We start from the raw sequence: 19,079 nt of genomic DNA, 5'->3' as shown, positions 1-19,079 counted from the left end.
GACTGAGGTGTTTCTAATGCCTTTTAAGGGACTTCTGGATCTCCCCGATCGTTGGAGTAGGCGCCTTAACTCCAGTTTCTCCTGCTCAGTGTGAGCCGCAAAGGCGAGAATAGATGTGGTGTTCGCCGGAATGCCCATTTCTGGGCCTTGGCGCGCCTGGGATTCCCGTGCCTGGAGTCGTGTGGTTTGTGACAGCTGGAGGGCTCGTTAGGTCCGACATTTGGAATTCAAGCCCTTAGCAGACCGGTTGGCCAAACCCAGATCTGTCACAGATGAAGTTTGGAAACAAGGCCTCTCTTACCCAGCCCTCAGGGTAGTCCTTCATGTCTCGGGAGGTGAAGCGTTGGGGTTTGTTCATGAGACAGATCTGGGTACACATCCTAGCTCTGCCATTCACTTAGTGTGGGACCCTGAACCCATCACCCAGCCTCTCCAGGTCTCTCTTATGTGTAAAATGACTAACAGTTGATTCCTGCCTACTGGAAATTTCACTTTGAGAATTAAGTGGGACTATCAATGGACTTCAAATGCCCAGCATGCAATCATTACGCAACAAGTGATTGCTACTTTTCTTTGCTCTGGGCTTTCCCAACTAGTTTAAGGGAATTTTTTTTTTTTTTTTTTTTTGGTATTGGGGATTGAACCCAGAAGCACTTAACCACGGAGCACATAACCACTGAGCCACATCCCCAGCCATTTTATATTTTATTTAGAGACAGGGTTTCGCTAAATTGCTTAGAGCCTCGCTAAGTTGCTGAGGCTGACATTGAGCTTGCAGTCCTCCTGTCTCTGGGTTTACAGGCGTGCGCCACTGGGCCTGGCTGCTAACTTGCTTCTAAGTGCATGAAGACCTCCCATTAGAACTGCGCGTTTTGAGCTGGTCAGGGTGGCTCATGCCGTAATCCCAGAGACTGGGAGGTTGAGGTAAATTCGAGACTAACCCCAGCAATTTAGCAAGGTCTTAAGCAAAATTTAGCAAGACCCTATCTCTAAATAAATAAACAGATAGATAGATAGTTAAATAAATAGATAAAGTAGATAGATAGATAGATAGATAGATAGGGCTGAAGATGTAGCTCAGAGGTTAAGTGTCCTGCCTGGGTCCAATCCTGGTTAAAAAGAAGGAGAAGGAGGAGGAGAAGGGGGAGGGGGGAGGAGGAGAAGGAAGAGGAGGGGGAGGCCAACAAACAACAACAAAACTACATATTTTGGCATTAAGGCAATAGTTTTCAAAGCCACTTTTTAAAGGTACCAGTGTTCAGTTCACACCCACACAAATCTTTTCTTCCCCCCAGATTCTTATGGAAACTTGTAATATATAAAATAAACAGAGAACTACCAAGGTTAAGAAAGGGCCCAAATAGTAGACTATAGACTGATGTCTAAGAGTACCTTCCAGAAGCTACCCACCATCCCCATTTCTCTCAGGGACCTTAAAACATGGACATGGAACTTTGCAACTCCAGGGAACATAGTTTGAAAATTCCAGGTTAAAGAATTCTTTCCTCTATGTCACAGCAAATGCTTCTGGAAGAATAATAGGAAGAGCCCAGGACTTGAATAGGAAAACCTGCATTTGAGTTCTGGCTTTGCCATTTACCAGTTGTATGACCTTTGGACAATCCCTTAACTCTCCTCTAAGCCTCAATTGCCTCTTCTATAAAATGAGATGAAAACATGCCTTGCAGATTGCCAAGATTACATTAGATGATACAAATAAGAGTCCTTTGTAAAGTACAAAGTACTATGTAAATGTGTGAGATTAACATTTTATGGTATCAAGTCATGATTTCTCCTAGGGAACACTTCTGTTTCCTTGTACACTTTGCCCAACCCCGTACAATTAATTGCATTTATTATCTTAAGACAGATCAAGGGCTGGGAATGTGGTTCAGTGGTAGTATACTTGCTTAGCATGCATGAAGTCATGGATTATATCCCAGTACCACAAGGTGGGCTGGGGAGAGGACACAAAACACCCAGAAATTGAAGAAAATACTTTTAAGTTTCCAAAGCCAAGGAAACAAGAAAGCTTGGACTTTGATTCACCTTCCTCTCCTGGTGTAGTCCTAGGACGGTCATGGGTGCAAGATACAAGTGGGAGAGATGACAGACACCCACATAGGTTTGGAGGATGTGTGTCTTGCTTCCCTGTGGAGCTGGGGCATGGTGGCTAGTCTTATAGAGTTTCCCCGTGTTTCTAACATGATTTGGCAATAATAAAATATCCGTGGCCACAAGAGTAGGCAATAGGCTCTGCTTGGTACAGGAAGAAGCCACATGTTGCACATAGAGATAATCCAGAGAAAGCCTGTATTCAGAGGTCTCAAGGTCAGGATGAGGAAGAGATAGCTGTGGCTACTGAAGATCACAGAGAGAAAAGAGGATGACTCCATGGTCACCATGTGAACACACTGAACACACTCCTTTCCCATCCAGAGCCTTGACATGTCAGCTCTTTCCCTGAAACCTAGGGAAAGAAAGGAGACGATGAGGTCAAATTGCCCAACATAATTCTAAATTATGATTCTGACACCAAGTACAATAGTCACACGAAGTTCAGTTATAGAACTTCTAACTTTGCACAGTTTGTGAACTCTGAGTTTCAAGGGAATGAAATGTGGGAAAGGCACATATCCTAGGAGAAAGTCACAGCAGGTTCCTGAACAAGTTATTATGGATAAGTTGTCACGTACTGTATGTCTCATCCCTACTGGGAAAGATGAGCTTCTCTGGTAGGACTCTCAGAGTCCCCTTCTTGTTCCTGCTAACTCAGTGCCAACCTTGAAGCTCACATCCATGTGTCTTGAATGAATGACTGACAGAGGCAGGGAGCAGGGAGGGTGGAGAAGTGGACATCAGAGACAGATGTTGTTCCTTCAGGGTTCTGGCTGCTTCATGCCTTGCTGACAGAGCTATGGACACAGACCGATCGAATGTTCTAGTGAGTTCTCTACTTAAGTCAGTATTGAGCTCCAAGAGGAAGCGGCTGGATGCGGTGTACACCTCCCTCCCTCAGTTAAAATCGTCCTCATCCTCCATCTCTTCCATCATCACCTGGAAAGTATCTTCAAGAACACGTGGTTCAGGCTGGGGCTAGAGCTCAGTGATAGAACACTGGATTCCATCCTCAGCACCTCATAAAATTAAATAAAGGTATTGTGTCCTTCTGTTACTGCTGTTTACCAGTGACAAGTCCTTGCTTCCCCAGTGCTGAAGTATAACACCAGAGAAGCACGCTGAGGCTAGTTTAGAGTGGAAAGTAGAAGCTTTATTAAGGACAGCAGAAAAGACTTCTTCCCAGAGGAAGAAGGGGACCCGAGAGGTGGAATCTGTGGAAGGGCAAGATCTTCCCTCTTTTATAGCTAAGGTCTTCTTTTTATATACTCTTTGGGGAAGGCAGGGACTTCACGTACATCATAGCATCTCTTAGCAAATCATCACACACCACGAGAAAATCATAAAACAACTCCAAAACATGATTAGCACATTCACTGGTGGGAACAAGTTGGGTAGGGGTGATTGGTTACTACAAGAGGGGGATTCATTTGGACTGATTGGTTTAAGCCACGAGGGGAGTACGTGCTAAACTACATGGTTTCACAACATGTTATCAACCACCATAAACTACTGGGAGGGTCATCTGGCATCCCAGGTATTTTCCCTGTCTCATGCTGATTGGTGGCTGCTAGGGGGTTGCTATGGGTCCTCACCTAGCCTAACTGAGTCAGGGACACCTGGCGCTGCAGATCTCTCCTGTTATTTGTAGATAAACAACTCAGTAGGGTGGGTATGTGCCTAGGAGTGCTCTGTGGGTCTTTCCAAGGACAAGGGTCACACCCCCTTCCTTGGACAGGCTTTGCTTTGAGGTAGAGGCTGGTTTTTCAGTGTGAGGCATTGGGTTCGGTTCTCAGCACCACATATAAATCAATAAAATAAAGGTCTATCAACAACTGAAAAAAATATTTTAAAAAAGAACATGGTTCTTTTTAGTCAAAATTTAAAACCAGCCAGGCGTGGTAGTACATGGCTGTAATTCCAGTAACTCAGGAGGCTGAGGTAGGAGGATTGCAGTTTCAAGGGCAGCCTCAGCAACTTTGTGAGACCCTGTCTCAAAATCAGAAATAAAAAGGGCTGGGATATAGCTCAGTGATAAAATGCCCCTGGATTCATTCTCTATATCAAAAAAAAAAAAAAAAAAAAAAAAAAAAAAAAAAAAAAAAAGAAAGAAAGGAAGGAAGGAAGGAAAAGAAAAGAAAAGAAAAAAAAGAAAGGTTCGGGTGTGGTGGTCATGTCTCAGCTACCTGGGACCCAGCTGAGACTGGAGGATCTTTTGAACCACAAGTTTGGGGCCAGCCTGGGCTACCTAGTGAGACTCTGTCTCCAAAAACAAACAAACAAAAAAAAAAAAACAAGTGGAAACAAGTTCTATTAATCAAGGTTCAACTGAAGAAGCAGGATTACTAGAAAAATACATTTACATATTTATATTACATGTACTAATATAATTTTTAGATTAATAAAATTACATGTTTCATGCAATGGTGTCATCATATAATATATGTGAAAGATTGCCAGTATTATGCACTTGGGAGAGCTGTCAAACAGCCTCTGGAAGGCTGCTTGCTTTTCTATTGAATGCCTGAGCTTGACCCTTGCAGAGCAGGAGGGGGTGATGGATGTAAAGTTGGGGAGAGTGAGGCGAACCAGCGGATGAGGACAATCTGTCTGTCTCCACCTCTGATGATGAGGGGGTGCTCCGGGAAAAAGCTGGTGTCCTTGATCACAGAGAGAAGCATATCCAGGAATTAGGGAACTGCAGGGGGATCCCACAACCAAAGAGGTGAGCCAACAGGTGTATGTCCACCTGAATTGACCTCCCAAGAATAAAACACTACAACTGCTGCCTCACGCCACCCCCCACATCTCAGGCAACATGCCTGGTGGCCCACCCTAACTGGATCCCTATAGCCTAAGCAGTTGACCTATAACAATGCCACCACCCCAGCAATGCCAAGATTTGATAAAGTGAAACTGTAGGTACACAGGTATTTATGTTGTTCTGTCTTCTTATCCATATGTTTGAAATACTCCATGACTTAAAAACAATTTAAAGTGTAAATCCATTTACATTCATTGTAAAAACCCCTAGGAAGCAATGTCAAAATCTATCCCACCACCACCGAGAGGGAGGAGGGGGGAGGGAGAGAGAGAGAGAGAGGGAGGGAGGGAGAGAGAGATAAAAACATTATGTAAATGTATAGTCTTTCCAGTGAATCAATTAACAGGCCAGGTGGAAACTATCCTGGTGCGTCCAATTTCATCTGTCTTCTTAAGTGTTTGCAAAGTAATACCATACCTTAACACTAGCGGAAGACATACAAGATAGGTTTTTGCTTGAAATTGGATGCTTGAGTACTCATTGCATAAAAGGAAACTGTACTTTTTACATAGAATTAACTACGCACCTTGTAAACCTGAATAAATTGACATGTATTTCCCATCCTTTTATTTATATTTATTTATTTTTATTTTTATTTTTTGGTGTGTCTGTTTGCTGGAAAGAGCTACTGTGAAAGCCTATATGTATATATTTAAATCTTATTAATAATTCATAATGTGCATGTACTGAAGAAAACCACCAGATAGCATTTGATGTAATCATTCTCAGTTTCAACAATTGAGAACATTCACAAAGCTGGCTTTGAGATTGCATTCCATTTAATTGTGAACTAGTGTACCAAGCTCCAAGCCAAAATTGTGGTTATATAAAAACAGCCCAAATTAAAGCCTCAGTTGCAGCCCTAATTTATAAACAATTAGGAAAAATAACAGGATACCTAGGGTTTTTTTTTTTGTAGCTGTATACAATAACTTTTATTTACTTTTATGTAGTGCCGAGGATCAAACCCAGGGCCTTGCACATGCGAGGCGAGCGCTCTACCGCTGAGCCATAACCCCAGCCCTCAGGATACCTAGGTTTTTGATGTTTATTTGTTATTTTAGCTTTGTAAACTATACTGCAGCTTAGATCTTCATTTTAAAATTAAAATATGTTATTTCAGTGCTGAGGACATGCCTTCTTGAGGTAGGTCGGTGGTCACCTGTAACTTAGGTAAAAATAGAGAAGGCAAGCATAGATATAAAGCTCTTCAAGCATCTTATTCAACTTTTTTTGGGGATTGTTAGATTTTCTTTATAATTCTTCCCATTTTGATTTGATTCTGGGTATATTATAAAGTTTTTCCTCAGCATATAAAATATGCATGAGTCAAAAATGGGTAGAGATTTCAGTAACAGAACATTATGCAGGGTTTTTATTAGTTGGAGTGTGGGGCACATCGTTAGCATGAAAGTTTTTTTTAAATATTTATTTTTTAGTTAGAGGTGGACACTATATTTTATATTTATGTGGTGCTGAGGATCAAACCCAGTGTCTCACACATGCTAGGCGAGCACTCTACCTCTGAGCCACAACCACAACCCCATGAAAGTTTTTTTAAATGAGAATTTACTGTGACTTTGGTTAGTGACAACAATTCTATGTCTGTGTTCATCTTTTCTCTAGTTAATGTGCTCCACTGTGTGTGTGTGTGTGTGTGTGTGTTTTGCTGGGACTGAACCCAGGGATCTGTTCGTGTTGGGCAAATGCTCTACCACTGAACTATCACCCCAGTCTATCTTCCACATTGTTAAAAGGTTTCAGTCTTATCTCATTGTTCACTAGTCCTCTTAGTTGGAGATAACCACGGTTAACATTTTACTATATATTTCATTCTTTTTTTTTTCCTTTGAGATACACGTTGAATGGACCCCTTTTAAAATGAATTGTTTTGCACAAAATTCATATAATGACTAAACTCAAGAGAATTTTAGAAAAACATTTGTATTTTGAAATGGTAGTTTCCATCAAAGATTGGGATAAATGCTAATGTTTTTAACAAATTTAAACTTAGAAAAAAAATAACAAGTCAAAAAGTTTTAATTAACAAATATGTTTGATGCCCAAAAAGCTGTTACCTGCCTTCAAGAGTAGAACAAACCCCTAAAATCAAACCCCAAATCCAAACAACATAATTAAAACTTGGTAAGAGTAAAGATAAGATTATTGTTTCATTGAAGCATACCTCTTGGCACTTTGGGAGGAGGGGTGTTAAACACAGAGGAGGCTTTTTTTGATTGCTAATTCTAATCATTAATTCTAATTGATTGCCTATTGACACATACAATGAGATTAAGGTCCTAAGATCACATTGGAAGAATGAAAATGTAGCATATTTGAAGGGAACACAAATCATTGAAATCGTATTTTTGAAACAGAATGAATAAAATTCATGAATAATTGACCATAACTGACCAATTAAAAGTTTGTGAGTATTTATCTCTTTAAATACATCTGAGCTTTTCTCTTTGTATACATCTAAGCTTTTCCTCCAAGATAGAACATCAACGGTCAGACCTATGACACAGGGTGTCCCCTGGGCACTCTGTCATATTCCAGTCATTTTTCCTACTCAGGGGATTTCCTGATTGACAGGGAAAATAATAGTGAAATTACCACCTTAATCTAGATTAGGTGAAACTATCTCTGTATGGCCATTGCAATTAAAAATATTGATCCCTGTCCTTCTAAAGTCATTTCGAGACTAGTAATATCCCAGACTTTGAGAAACTGCCCAGACATGATCTTTCAAACAACACAGCTTCAAAACTCACTAAGCTATTTTGTGTGTAGGAGGCAATCTGGAAAAGTCCCAGCATGTGGTGAGCCTGGGAGTTGTATTAAAAATGTGCTTTTAAACAAGCTCCTGGGAAAATACCTCAGTGACACCCAGGAGTCCCCAGCTCTCAGGATCAGCCAGAGAACAGCTTTGTGTGCCAGTTGGAAGACAGACAGATGAGAATTTCCTGGCCCGAGACTGCCCAATCTTCATGACAGCCCTGTAACAGGACCCTTGAGACTGGCCTCGAATGGGAAGGCCATTCTAGGTGTAATCGGCTCAGGTGGTGTCACCTAAGAGCCAGGAAAATGGTGGCCAAGAAGAAGGGGGAGGTGAGGGCAGGTAAGTCTCTCTGAGAGCTCATTTTTATTTCTTTTTTTGCTCTATTGGGATGGAACTCAGGGCCTCAGGCATCCTGGTTAAGTGTTCTACCACTGAGCTGTATCCCTAGCCCATGAGTTCATTTTTTTTCTCTAAGAAAAAAAATTAAGCCTGAAAATGAGTCTGTTTGTGTTAAATGAGGTTAGTAAGTCTCCGTAGCTTTATGGAGACTCCATAGCAAGTCTCCATACGTTGATCTGTCTCATCCTGTTTGCTTTTACTTAAGTCTTCCCTAGAGCAATGTAACACCCAGTATCAGAAAACACATCAGTAAGAGTGATTTTGTGCTGGCTGAAACCTCTTCATATTAATTTCAGAATAAGATGAATATCAGAGCAGAATCCTTGCACAACTACACCATTTATTTTTTTAAACCTGATTTTCCTGTTTCCTCCTACCCAATGCCGGTATGGCTTGCTCAGCACCTGATGGGACCCAAGATCTTTGGACAAGCCCTTGGTCCCACTTGCTTTGGTACCTTCACCTGGCTGAGAAAAAAACACACCCACACGTCAGCCATTGATGAAGAACTGTCTTTATTGGGTGATTTTAAAGGCATTGCCTGCGGGGAGTCCTTAGAGAAATAATGGGACCAACTCACCACTAAAAAACTATGGACTGACTTATTTCCTCACTCAAACAATGAGCAAATTGCAGCAGCATTTCAAGGGGACTTGATAAATGAGTTCAGGGTAGGATGTGGGGCTTCCCATTCTGAGGGCTTTGCAGGTTTTCCAACTGAGTGTTCCTTCTTCTTCTTCTTCTTCTTCTTCTTCTTTTTTTTTTTTTTCTCCATAGACTGGGGCCTTTAAGAATGCACCATCTCTTGGAATTCTAGAACATAAAAGGTGACAGGTCAGTGGAGACGGCTCAGGACTCTCCAGATGCACTATCACTGTGATAGATCCAAGAGGGAACACTGAAGCCGATACTCAGATGGTAAGCATGATCCCCTTGGAAGGAAGAGAAAGGTGGGCATCAACAACTGCAGCTCCAGGGAGTCTACAGCCTCCCACCCCTCTGTGTAATCTCGTTCAACAAACATCTTCAGCTTGGCAACAGCTGAACTCAATGCAGTTCTACTCAGTAGAACTCACCAACTCCATATTTTCCCTCCAACAAGGAAGGCATTCAATATCATCATCTATTGCAATCTGCAAACATTTAGCTCTGTGTTGGGTCAATTTAAGACAAAAATGGGAGATTGTTCTTCCCTTTTTCTGCAGCAGTATATTGCATTTTTAGGTAACATTCACATGAGCTAACCTCATCCCTCAGAGTTTATATTACTACAAGAAAGATGATGAGAATAATAAGATGTGGATGCTGCAGATTGAAATTGAAATCTGGGAGAGTTACTTTGGTAAATTTTGTCTGGAAATCTTTCTTGCTCATGTGTAAATAAATTAGCCTCCCCAGGCCTGAGCTAAATTTCTGAGTTGTCTACAGCAGCATTAACTCCTGAATAGTAATCTATAGTGATATCGTTTTAAACAGATTTTAAAAATAAGAATATAGCTGGGTGTGGTGGCACACACCTGTAATCCCAGTGGGTCAGAAGACTGAGGCAGGAGGATCACATGTTCAAAGCCGGCTTCAGCAATTTAGCAAGGCCCTAAGCAATTCAGAGAGACCCTGTCTTTAAATAAAATACATATTTTTTAAAAAGGGAGGGGGGCCTGGGGATGTAGATCAGTGGCTAAGTGCTCCTGGTACCAAAAAATAACAATAAGAATAAGGATCTAAAGGCTCGGGATTTAGCTCAGTGGCAGAGCGTTTACCTAGCATGTGCCAAGCCCTAAATTCAATCCCCCAAAAAGGGAAAAAGTACGGATCTAAGGTAGCAAATTTAAGTTTCAAACTAGTGCCACTATTAGCAGAACCCTCTGATTTATCAGGCACAAAGTCCCTAAAAATCATAACCTGCAGCCATGTGACTATGATGACATTTGAATCTAGGGAGCTGCACATAGAAAGCTCCATAAATGGTGGCTGACTTATTTGTCTTCTGCTTAATTATGCATTTGAGAGTCTAATGTCCACTAAAATGTCTTTGTTTAAACCCTTGAAAGCTTAGAGGATTTTCAGTGCAAGACAGTAGACTCTTTGATATGACACAATCCTGAGAATGCCCATCCTTCCTTTATCCAGAGGGGCTCAGATTCTTGCATGATTTTTGAAGTGCATTAGTGCATGCTGAAAATAACTGGCCAGGCAGCTCACTAGTCCCCTACTGGGGTAAAGGAATTTTTTTCTTTTCTTTGGCAGTGCTGGGATGGAATTTGGGGCCTCATGTGCACCAGGCAGGCATTGATCCACCGAGTCACCTCCCCATCCTCAGCCCCAAGGATATTTTCTTTCTTTTTTTTTTTGTATTTGTTTTTGTTTTGCTGTACTGGGGATTGAGCCAAGGGGCACCCTACCAATAAGCTACAACCAGTGTTTTATTTGTTTGTTTGTTTTCGTTTTTTAAAGGCAAGATCTCACTAAATTGCCCAGGCTGGCCTCAAACTTGTGATCCTCTTGCTGCAGCCTCCTGAGTAGCTGGGATTACAGGTGTGCACCACCATTCCCAACCAATTTTTTTTCCTCCTAATTCATCAATAATAATCAGAGGGACCAGCTTCTATGATATATATCCTGGGCTTTAAGCCAGAATTTTTTTTGTGTGTGTGTATGTGTGTGTGTCTGTCTGCCTGTCTGGTGCTGAGGAATGAACCCAGGGCCCTCTGAGCAACATCTCCAGTAATGGCAGAATTTTTACACACAACATTGGCAGCCTTGCTTTTTAGTCCCATTTTACAGATGAGAAGGTTGAGGTTTAGCAAGGTTAAGAAAGGGGGATTCAAAGCCTCCATCTCTTTGATGTCAGCAGCCAAGCCCCTGCGGATAATCCCAAAACTAACATGTTCATGCTACGCACGGATGTGGACGTACCATCAGCCCCAATTTTTCCATCTCCATCATTATCTGCAGCGGCCATCAAGGACTTGGTTTCTGACTCGGTCAGTTCTCTAGCACCACTCTCAAACTTCTGGAGGAAAAACCTATAGGATCATAAAGATTGGTGGGAATTTTCTAAAAGAACCTGTGTCTCTCTTTCCCTCTTTCCTTTCACCCTTCCTTCTTCCCTTTCTCTTGCTCTGTGTCTCTCTCTCTGCCTCCCTCCCTCCCTCCCTTCCATTCTTTCTTTTCTTCTCCTCCCCCTACCCCTGCACTGGGGATTGAAACAGGAGTTCACTAAGTTACTGAGGCTGGCAATCCTCCTGCCTCAGCCTCCTGAGGTTGGGATTATAGGTGTGCACCACCACACCCAGACCTTTCTTTTCTTTAAACCAACCTTTTGTTTCTAGTAATTGCAATGATCAGTCAAGGTCTTAGAAAGCAAAGGACTAATATGCTGAAAACACAGGTTTTTAAAAAGTACTTTCATAATATCCCTGAATCAAAGGGACGCTTCGTGGATCCAAGCAAAACAATGGTAGATATTTTATTTTTAAGAGTTTTGTCAATTCCATTTGCAAAGGAAATCTCTTAGACTAAGAAATCTTTGCAGCTATGGTTTTCAGTGCCCAAGTTTACTGCTTTGCATGCATAGAAGTGCGGCCCTCTGACTTGGCTTTGATGAGTCTCAGTCAATTGGATGCCCAATGCCAAGCCTGGCCATTCAGAAATACCAAGCAAACTGGGCCCCCTGCACACCAGCCCCACCTAGCAATCCTGGGGGTGCTCAGGACACAGCTTACTTAAGCTCTTCTTCATCCAGATATCCACTCTGATCATTGTCTATGAATCGGAAAACATCCTTCACCTGACTGGCTGACATCTTGGAGAGGCCTGATGTCTGGAAGAATTTTTGGGGTTCAAAGGTATCTGGGTCTAAAGAACAGAAAATGGGTTATTCTGATGCTCATTGGATTCCATTCCATATCTGGGCCAAGGTGCTGATCCACAAGGATTCTCTAAGCCTGGTGGTTCAGGGTCTCACTAAATTGCTTAGAGCCTTGCTAAATTGCTGAGGCTGGCTTTGAACTTGAGATCCTCCTGCGTTAGTCTTCCTAGTGACTGGGATTATAGGGTTATTTGTTTTTGATTGAAGCCAGGGCCTCATGCATGCTCTGAAAGCAATTTACCACCTAGCCCCCAGCCCCAGATCTTTCTTCTTGATTTCATCCCATCTCCCTCTCCCTTCTCTGCTCTGTGCCTGCCCCCGAACTCCCTCCCACTCAAAGGATTGTATTTCCAAGCCTCCAACATCACTGTTGTAATTAGTGGAGAAATGCAAACAGGCTGAATTGCATCCATTGACCCCTCCTCTACCTCCAAGGCCCCTTTTATGATTCTTTCATCTTACGGAAGTGCCATCACAGGCTTAGATCCCAGATTCCTATATCTAATGTATTAGCATTTTCATTCTCTGATTCCATGAGTCTTCCAGCAAGGGTCACATTTCGATTTTTGTTGCTTGGCTGGAGGTGGGACTATGGGGGGACAGCCTGCACCTGCCGTACACACCCTTACCTTGGCATTCCTGCAGGGCAGCAGCGATGTCATCAGCACTAAGCACATCTGTGATGCTCATTTTCCACCTAGTCACGTGGAATGAAGGAGATGTGATAAATAGCAAGGATGAACAGGCACATCCAGGTGAAGGGTAGGTACCTTCCTGGGCTTATTGAAGCTGTATATTTGTCTAGAAATTTTATTCTCCTCTTAAAATTATTTTGCAGGGCTGGGGATTGAACTCTGAGCTTTGCACATGCTAGGCAAGTGCTGTACCGCTGAGCTACATCCTCAGCCCCTGTCTAGAATTTTTAAAATGCAATAAGGGTGATGGGAAAGAATATCCAAACAAAACCAGATATGGGAAAGATCCCAGCCCTCTTTGTCTCAGCACCATCTCCTGAATACACTCCAAAGATGAAATAAAAATATACGACCTAAAGAACTATTTGATTCCGTTTTCTTATAAAATTGTATTTACATAATCATTTACATAGGTGGCTGCAAATCATTCAAAAATAAACCACATTGCAAATGCAATAGCATTTTCATACATCAGCCAGAGAATTGCATTGTTGCAAATTCCACATGGGCCCCGATACAGCCTGAGTTGCTTGCAGATCTTCTGTGGAAGATATGCTATCTCTCCTGAAGGATAGGAATTAGATGGATGAAAAGCCGGTCTACTAGAGATCAAAATCCTTCCAAGTGCCAAAGTCATGGGAAGAGAAAAATCTGAGCACAGCATGCACAAACCTAATATGAATGCATGAGGGGAAGAAGAGCTTGGGGTCTGGTAGGTCCATAGCTACTCACCGTTTTAGATTTTCCCCCAAGAAGAATCAGGGGAGAAAAAGTTCAAGGAGAAAAACATAGATGTGCTTCTGCTACCTTACTGACCTACCTTATATAGGATTGAAAAAGTGATAGTTACAACCTCTTAGATTTCCTTCTTAAGGATCAAATAGATGTAGCTCAAATGTCTTACTTTACTAATTAAACCTCCTTTTATTCTTCTATTTATATCTCAAGTGAATGTGGTTGGGAACAGCCTGTTTTAAAAACAAAACAAAACAAAAAAAAACACCTCAACAAAACCTAACTAAGGTTTCGATTCTGCAAACAAACCTGCTTGGCAAAACGTGGAGCAGATACTGGAAGCCTGATAAGGAGGGGCCAGTGGCTGAAATGAGATAAGCACACATTAGGGTGCTCTGTAAGCTGAAAAGGTCCCCCAGATCTTAGTGGCTGCCGTTTGAGGCAGGTCCATTTTTAGCTTCTGAAACCGTGGATGTGGGAGGCTGACCTCAATCCAGGGTTGACAGACTCAGAGTCAGTGTCATCAGATGGACACACGGGGCTTGTCCAGCAAAGGAGACACGCTGGTTAGGTGACTTTCCTACAAGTCTTGACTTTGACATTTCCCAGTGATCTGCACATGCTCAGAAGACAAAACAAAGGAAAGCAAATAATTATGCCCAGCCCCCAAACTCATATTTGTAGATAACAATATTATGATTTGAGATCTCAAGTTGTTTGTTTGTTTTTGGGTGGTACCAGGGATTGAGCTCAGGGGCCCCCCCACCACTGAGTCACACACCCAGCCCTATTTTGTATTTTATTTAGGGACAGGGTCTCCCTGATATATTTGTAGATGGACACAATGCCTTTATTTATTTATTTTTATTTTTTTCATGTGGTGCTGGGGATCGAACCCAGTGCATCACGGATGCTAGGCAAGCGCTCTACCACTGAGCTACAACCCTGGCCCTCTCTCTTTTTTTTCTGGAGGTGGGGAGACTGGCGATGCAACCCAGGGGTGCTTAACCACTGAACTACATCCCTTGTCCTTTTTAATTTTTTATTTAGAGACAGGGCCTTCCTAAGTTGCCCATGCTGGCCTTGAACTTGTGATCCTCCTGTCTCAGTCTCCTGAGTACTGGGTTTCCAGGAGTGTGCCACCATGCCCAGTCCATCTTAACCATTTTGAATTGTACACACACTACAATAGTGTTAACCATGTACAAATTATTGCTCAATAGATCACTAAAACTTTCATTTTACAAAACTGAGACTCTACACTCTTCCCCACCCCCTGGCAAACTCTATTCTACTTTCTGTTTCTAAGAGTTTGACTACTCTCGGTCTCTCATCTAGATGGAATCATGTGATGTTTTTCTTTTGTGACTGGCTTATTTCAGCTAGCTTCATGTCCCCAAGGTTCATCCATTTGGGACATTTTTTTTTTTGTACTGGGGATTGAACCCAGGGGTGTTCTACCACTGAGTCGTACCTCCTGCCTGTTTTTATTTTATTTTGAGACAGGGCCTTGTTAAGTTGCTGAGGCTGGCCTCAATTTGCGATCCTCCTTCCTCAGCCTCCCAAGTCACTGAGATTATAGGCATGAGCCATAACAACTGGCCAGATTTTCTTTTTAAAGGCTGGATTTGAGGTGATTTTTTTTTTTAGGTGTAGAAATATATCCCATATTGCAATCAGAAACATCCAGATAGCTTAAAAGCAAAGAATTCCAGAATACTAGAGAGGGGCCTTAGAGGGTGGTCAGTAGCTATTTGATCAGAGAATAAATAAAAATAGTAAAAAGAACCTTAAAACCCTATTACAAATCAGTATCAACCTGCCCAGTCCTTAAAAAAAATCTGAAAATAAATTTTGAGAGTTTTGAATTAGGTGTGGGTGGGGGTAGGGAATGTAGCTCAGTGGTAGAGGCCTTTCCTAATGTGTGAGGCCCAGCCAGGGTTTGATTCCCAACAACTAAACAAAAACCAAAACAAAAGAAGTTATCTGAATTCAATTTCCTAACATTAAATTGTCATAGGAACTGGCCAAACATTCCTCATGGAAGTGTTTACAATTGTCCACAGAGATAAAAATGTAAAAAAAAAATGAAAGGCTGAGGCAGGAGGATTGCAAATTTGAGGCTAGCCTCAGCAATGTATCGAGGCCCCTAAGCAACCCAGTGAGGCCCTGTCTTTAGATAAAATATGAAAAAGGGTTGGGATGTGGCTTAGTGGCTAAGAACTCCTGGGTTCAATCCCTGGTACCATACACACACACACACAATAGGTCTAATACAATTTGCCCAGTTAAGTGAAAATAGCGTATGGGTTAAACAAGATACTTTAGATGTTCTTGCTGGTTGCTTTGATAGAAAATAGTGATAAAAGAGGATGAATAAACATGTTGGAGGTGATTCGTTAGAAGTGGGGCATCCTAGGTGATTGTCCTGGCGAACGCAAGTGGCAAGTGGCATTCTCTGGTAGGTTCTAAATTGGAAGTAGGGACAAAAATTAGGGAAGCTGGCAGTTATTAACCAAGTCCTGGCTACTGGGAGCGGATTATACAGGGTGAGTGTTTGGCTTCCTGGACTATTTGCTTGAGGCAGTGGTCTGACCTCCAAATCCAACTTAGAGGAGCACTGGCTTCCTGGGCTGGTTGCTCTAGAGAATGGGCCAGAGTTCTGTTTTTACAGAGGGTCTGGCCATTGTCCACTTTTGTCTTTAGCTTCTCAGCGGAACATCCCTTGTCACATTTCAGACACTCAGTGAACATATTTACGGACGATGTGAACTTAAGCAAGTCTCTGACATTGAGCCTCAGCTTCCCCTTTTACAAGTGTGGATGTAGCCAGGCGTGGTGGTGTATGCCTATAATTCCAATGACTCGGGAGAGGATTGCAGCAAGTATGAGGCCAGACAGGCAACTTAGCAAAACCCTGCCTCAAAAATTAAAAAAGTAGGGGCTGGGGTTGTGGCTCAGCGGTAGAGCGTTTTCCTAGCATGTGTGAGGCCCTGGGTTCGATCCTCAGCACCACATAAAAACAAATAAACAAAATAAAGTTATTGTGTACAACTAAAAAAAATAAATATTTTTTTAAAAAATTTAAAAAATAACAAGGGCTGGGGAAGTAGCTCAGTGGTAAAGTGCTCTACCACTGAGCTACCTCCTTGGCCCTGTAGTAAAGTCTTTTACAAATGAAGCTATTCCAGGCAAATATGTATGGTGCTCAAAGAGAGGAGCAGGTACCCTCCAGGAGGGGGTAATTCCTGAGGGTGGGGAGGTCCTGGGGTGCTGATAATGTTTTATTTCTTGATCTGACTGCTGGTGTGTGGGCATTTTTATTTTAGGGAGATTTATCAGATGCTTTCCTGTTATGTGTGTTTTACTCTGATAGAAAGTCGACTTAAAAAACAGTGGTTGTTACCTCCAAAGAGTGGTTGTTGGGCGGAGAAGGACGAGGGTCTTGCCCTGTGACTTTGGCCTTGAGGTATGCTGGGTGCAGGTGGTGGCTCAGGCATTGTCCTCTTGGCTGAATGATTGGAGGGCTTTGGAGGGTTCCCATAAGCCAGGACCCAGCTACTAGACTCTGGGACTTCTAGTGTTCATAGCAGGACTGTGAATGGAGATGCTTGATGGAACCACTAGGCGCTGTGCCTTGGGATGGAAGGAAGTTATCCAGCAGCTTGAAGGACAACGCTGTTCTGGCCCCATTGCAGACAGACCTCCCTGTGGCCATCCCAATCTCAACACACTCTGTTTTTCATCCTAGGCACTTTCTGTGATCTGGAATGATCTGGTTTGCCTCCTTGTGTACTGGTTGGTTGCTTGTCCTCTCCTCTCCCAAATGGACATTTCTGGAAGGCAGGGTTTGCATGTGCTGTTCCATCCTCAATCCCCAGCACCTGGCAATGGACAACATTGGAGGGTCCAGCAGTGGAGACAAGAGATTCTAAGGTGGACTTGATGGGCACCTGATGTCTCCTTTAAACTATGACCAGCATGGCGGAAACATCCCCCATGCATTCTAAGAGAGTCCACGCTTTGCATGGAATTTCCAAGTCAGGCAACTTCCTGACACCGACCAACAATGGAAACAGTTTTCCTGAAAATGTTATCAGAACAGCAAGAGAGACTTCTGTGGCAGACAAATTCCAAACACCAAAGGAAATTCTCCAGTGTCTTACAGGTCCACAGCAAGCTATATGGTGACATTAAAAGCTGAGATTCTTAAATATCAGCGATGAAACAGCAAGGCCCACAGGAAAGCAACATCTGACTGACAAGTTAGAAAAACTGAAAAATCTGAACTTCAGCATTGAGCTGATGTCTCTGTGTGGTGATATGGGAAGAAGGGGATTCTAGAGTTACCAGAGTGTCTTTATTTATAGATGAGACTCTTTTCTAGAGGTGGATTGCCTTTCCTCACCCAAAGAGACTCAGCAATAATTGGGTAAATAAGTTTAATCATGGGGGCTTAGGCCACGCTCCTTAGTGAGGCACAGCTACTAATGGAGACTGTAAAACATCTTAGGGCTGAAAGAGACGGACACCTTGCACCTTGCGTGGTTTACAGCTAAGTTCCTAGCCAAGGAAGCATACAGCCCATGTATAGGAGAGTTGGTGTGTCCTGGGTTTGGAGTTTTTATCACTCCTGGGACCAGATACATCCCTCATGACCTACTACAGGTCTGGCAATGAAATAAGGCTCATACCTACCATCAGCAACGTCATCTGTGGGCCCAGTGCAAAAATGAAAATGTGAGTCTTCTTGTTCAAGTTATTAAGAATTTCAATCTGATGTCCACGAACTGTAAGGCAAGTGTGGTCCCCTTCCAAGTGCAGGGCCCTAGAGACTGTACAGGCCCCACATCCACAAAGCTAGCCCTGCTGGTGGTTTATAGATACAAGTACAATATTGCCCAGTTTATCCAAAGCACATCATTAAGTCATTTATTGTAACAAATCTGTGAAATATCATCATCCCCATGAGGGGAAAGAGAGGTTAAGTGACATTCCAGTGACTTGGGGGTGCAGCTCAGTGGTAGAGCACTTGCCTGGCATGCACGAGGCCCTGGGTTTCATCCCTAGCATCACGCCACCACACAAAAAGAAAAAAAAAATGAAAGGATGGAGGGAAAGAGAGCAAAAAAAAAAAAAAAAAAAAACAGTGACACTTTGGAAAGTCAAATAGCTACTTAAGTGGTAGACCCAGAACTCATCCTTGGTACCAGCTAAAAAATTCCAAAGACACTCAGGCCCTTGGATTCCTAGAGCCCCTTCTTCACCTTAGACAGCTAAAAGAGGCACAAGTTTGTCTTGAAGCCGCTGGACAAAGAACTGTCCAACATAGAATCATTCACATAACCCAGCCGCTCCCTTCCCTTGACCTGGGAGAACGTCACACACGTGATCCTGAGCATCATTGCAGTCCATGATGGGAGGGTGGAGAGTGGGGCATGTTCCCACCTGTTCTTGATAATTTGTACTAGATCCAGGACCATGGGTGTGCTGGACCAATTTTCTTTTCTTTTTTAATTTAAAAATTTGTTCTAATTAGTTATACATGACAGTAGAATACATGGCAGTCTGTCTCATTCTACTGTCCTTCCCATCCCCACTGCCTGACCCCTCCTCTCACTCCCTTCTGCACAATCCAAAGTTCCTCCATTCTTC

The 19,079-nt window shown here is 42.6% G+C and overlaps 1 protein-coding gene and 1 long non-coding RNA gene across 3 annotated transcripts; one reads left to right on the top strand and one right to left on the bottom strand.

Annotated features, from left to right (window-relative positions):
- Positions 1–7,843: 7,843 nt before the first annotated feature.
- Positions 7,844–18,860, top strand: LOC125611162. 2 transcript variants are annotated; one of them, XR_007341290.1, is made up of 3 exons: positions 7,844–8,063; positions 8,901–9,041; positions 17,176–18,860. It is a non-coding gene; the product is annotated as an uncharacterized LOC125611162 (long non-coding RNA). The 2 variants fall into 2 exon arrangements; XR_007341291.1 differs by lacking the exon at positions 17,176–18,860 and adding an exon at positions 11,869–12,000.
- On the bottom strand, positions 8,620–12,691 carry LOC107155960 (oncomodulin). Its single transcript, XM_015501990.2, has 4 exons — positions 12,624–12,691; positions 11,849–11,981; positions 11,040–11,149; positions 8,620–8,936 (listed from the first exon to the last, which is right to left on the bottom strand). Exons 1-4 carry the CDS (start codon positions 12,682–12,684, stop codon positions 8,911–8,913), a joined length of 330 nt encoding a protein of 109 aa, XP_015357476.1. The 5' UTR covers positions 12,685–12,691; the 3' UTR covers positions 8,620–8,910.
- Positions 18,861–19,079: the final 219 nt, after the last annotated feature.

Source organism: Marmota marmota, unplaced genomic scaffold, assembly GCF_001458135.2.
Source record: "Marmota marmota marmota unplaced genomic scaffold, marMar, whole genome shotgun sequence".
Taxonomy (NCBI): Eukaryota; Metazoa; Chordata; class Mammalia; order Rodentia; family Sciuridae; genus Marmota; species Marmota marmota.
The sequence above is the reverse complement of the archived record's forward strand: the minus strand, read 5'-3'. Positions and strand labels throughout refer to the sequence as shown.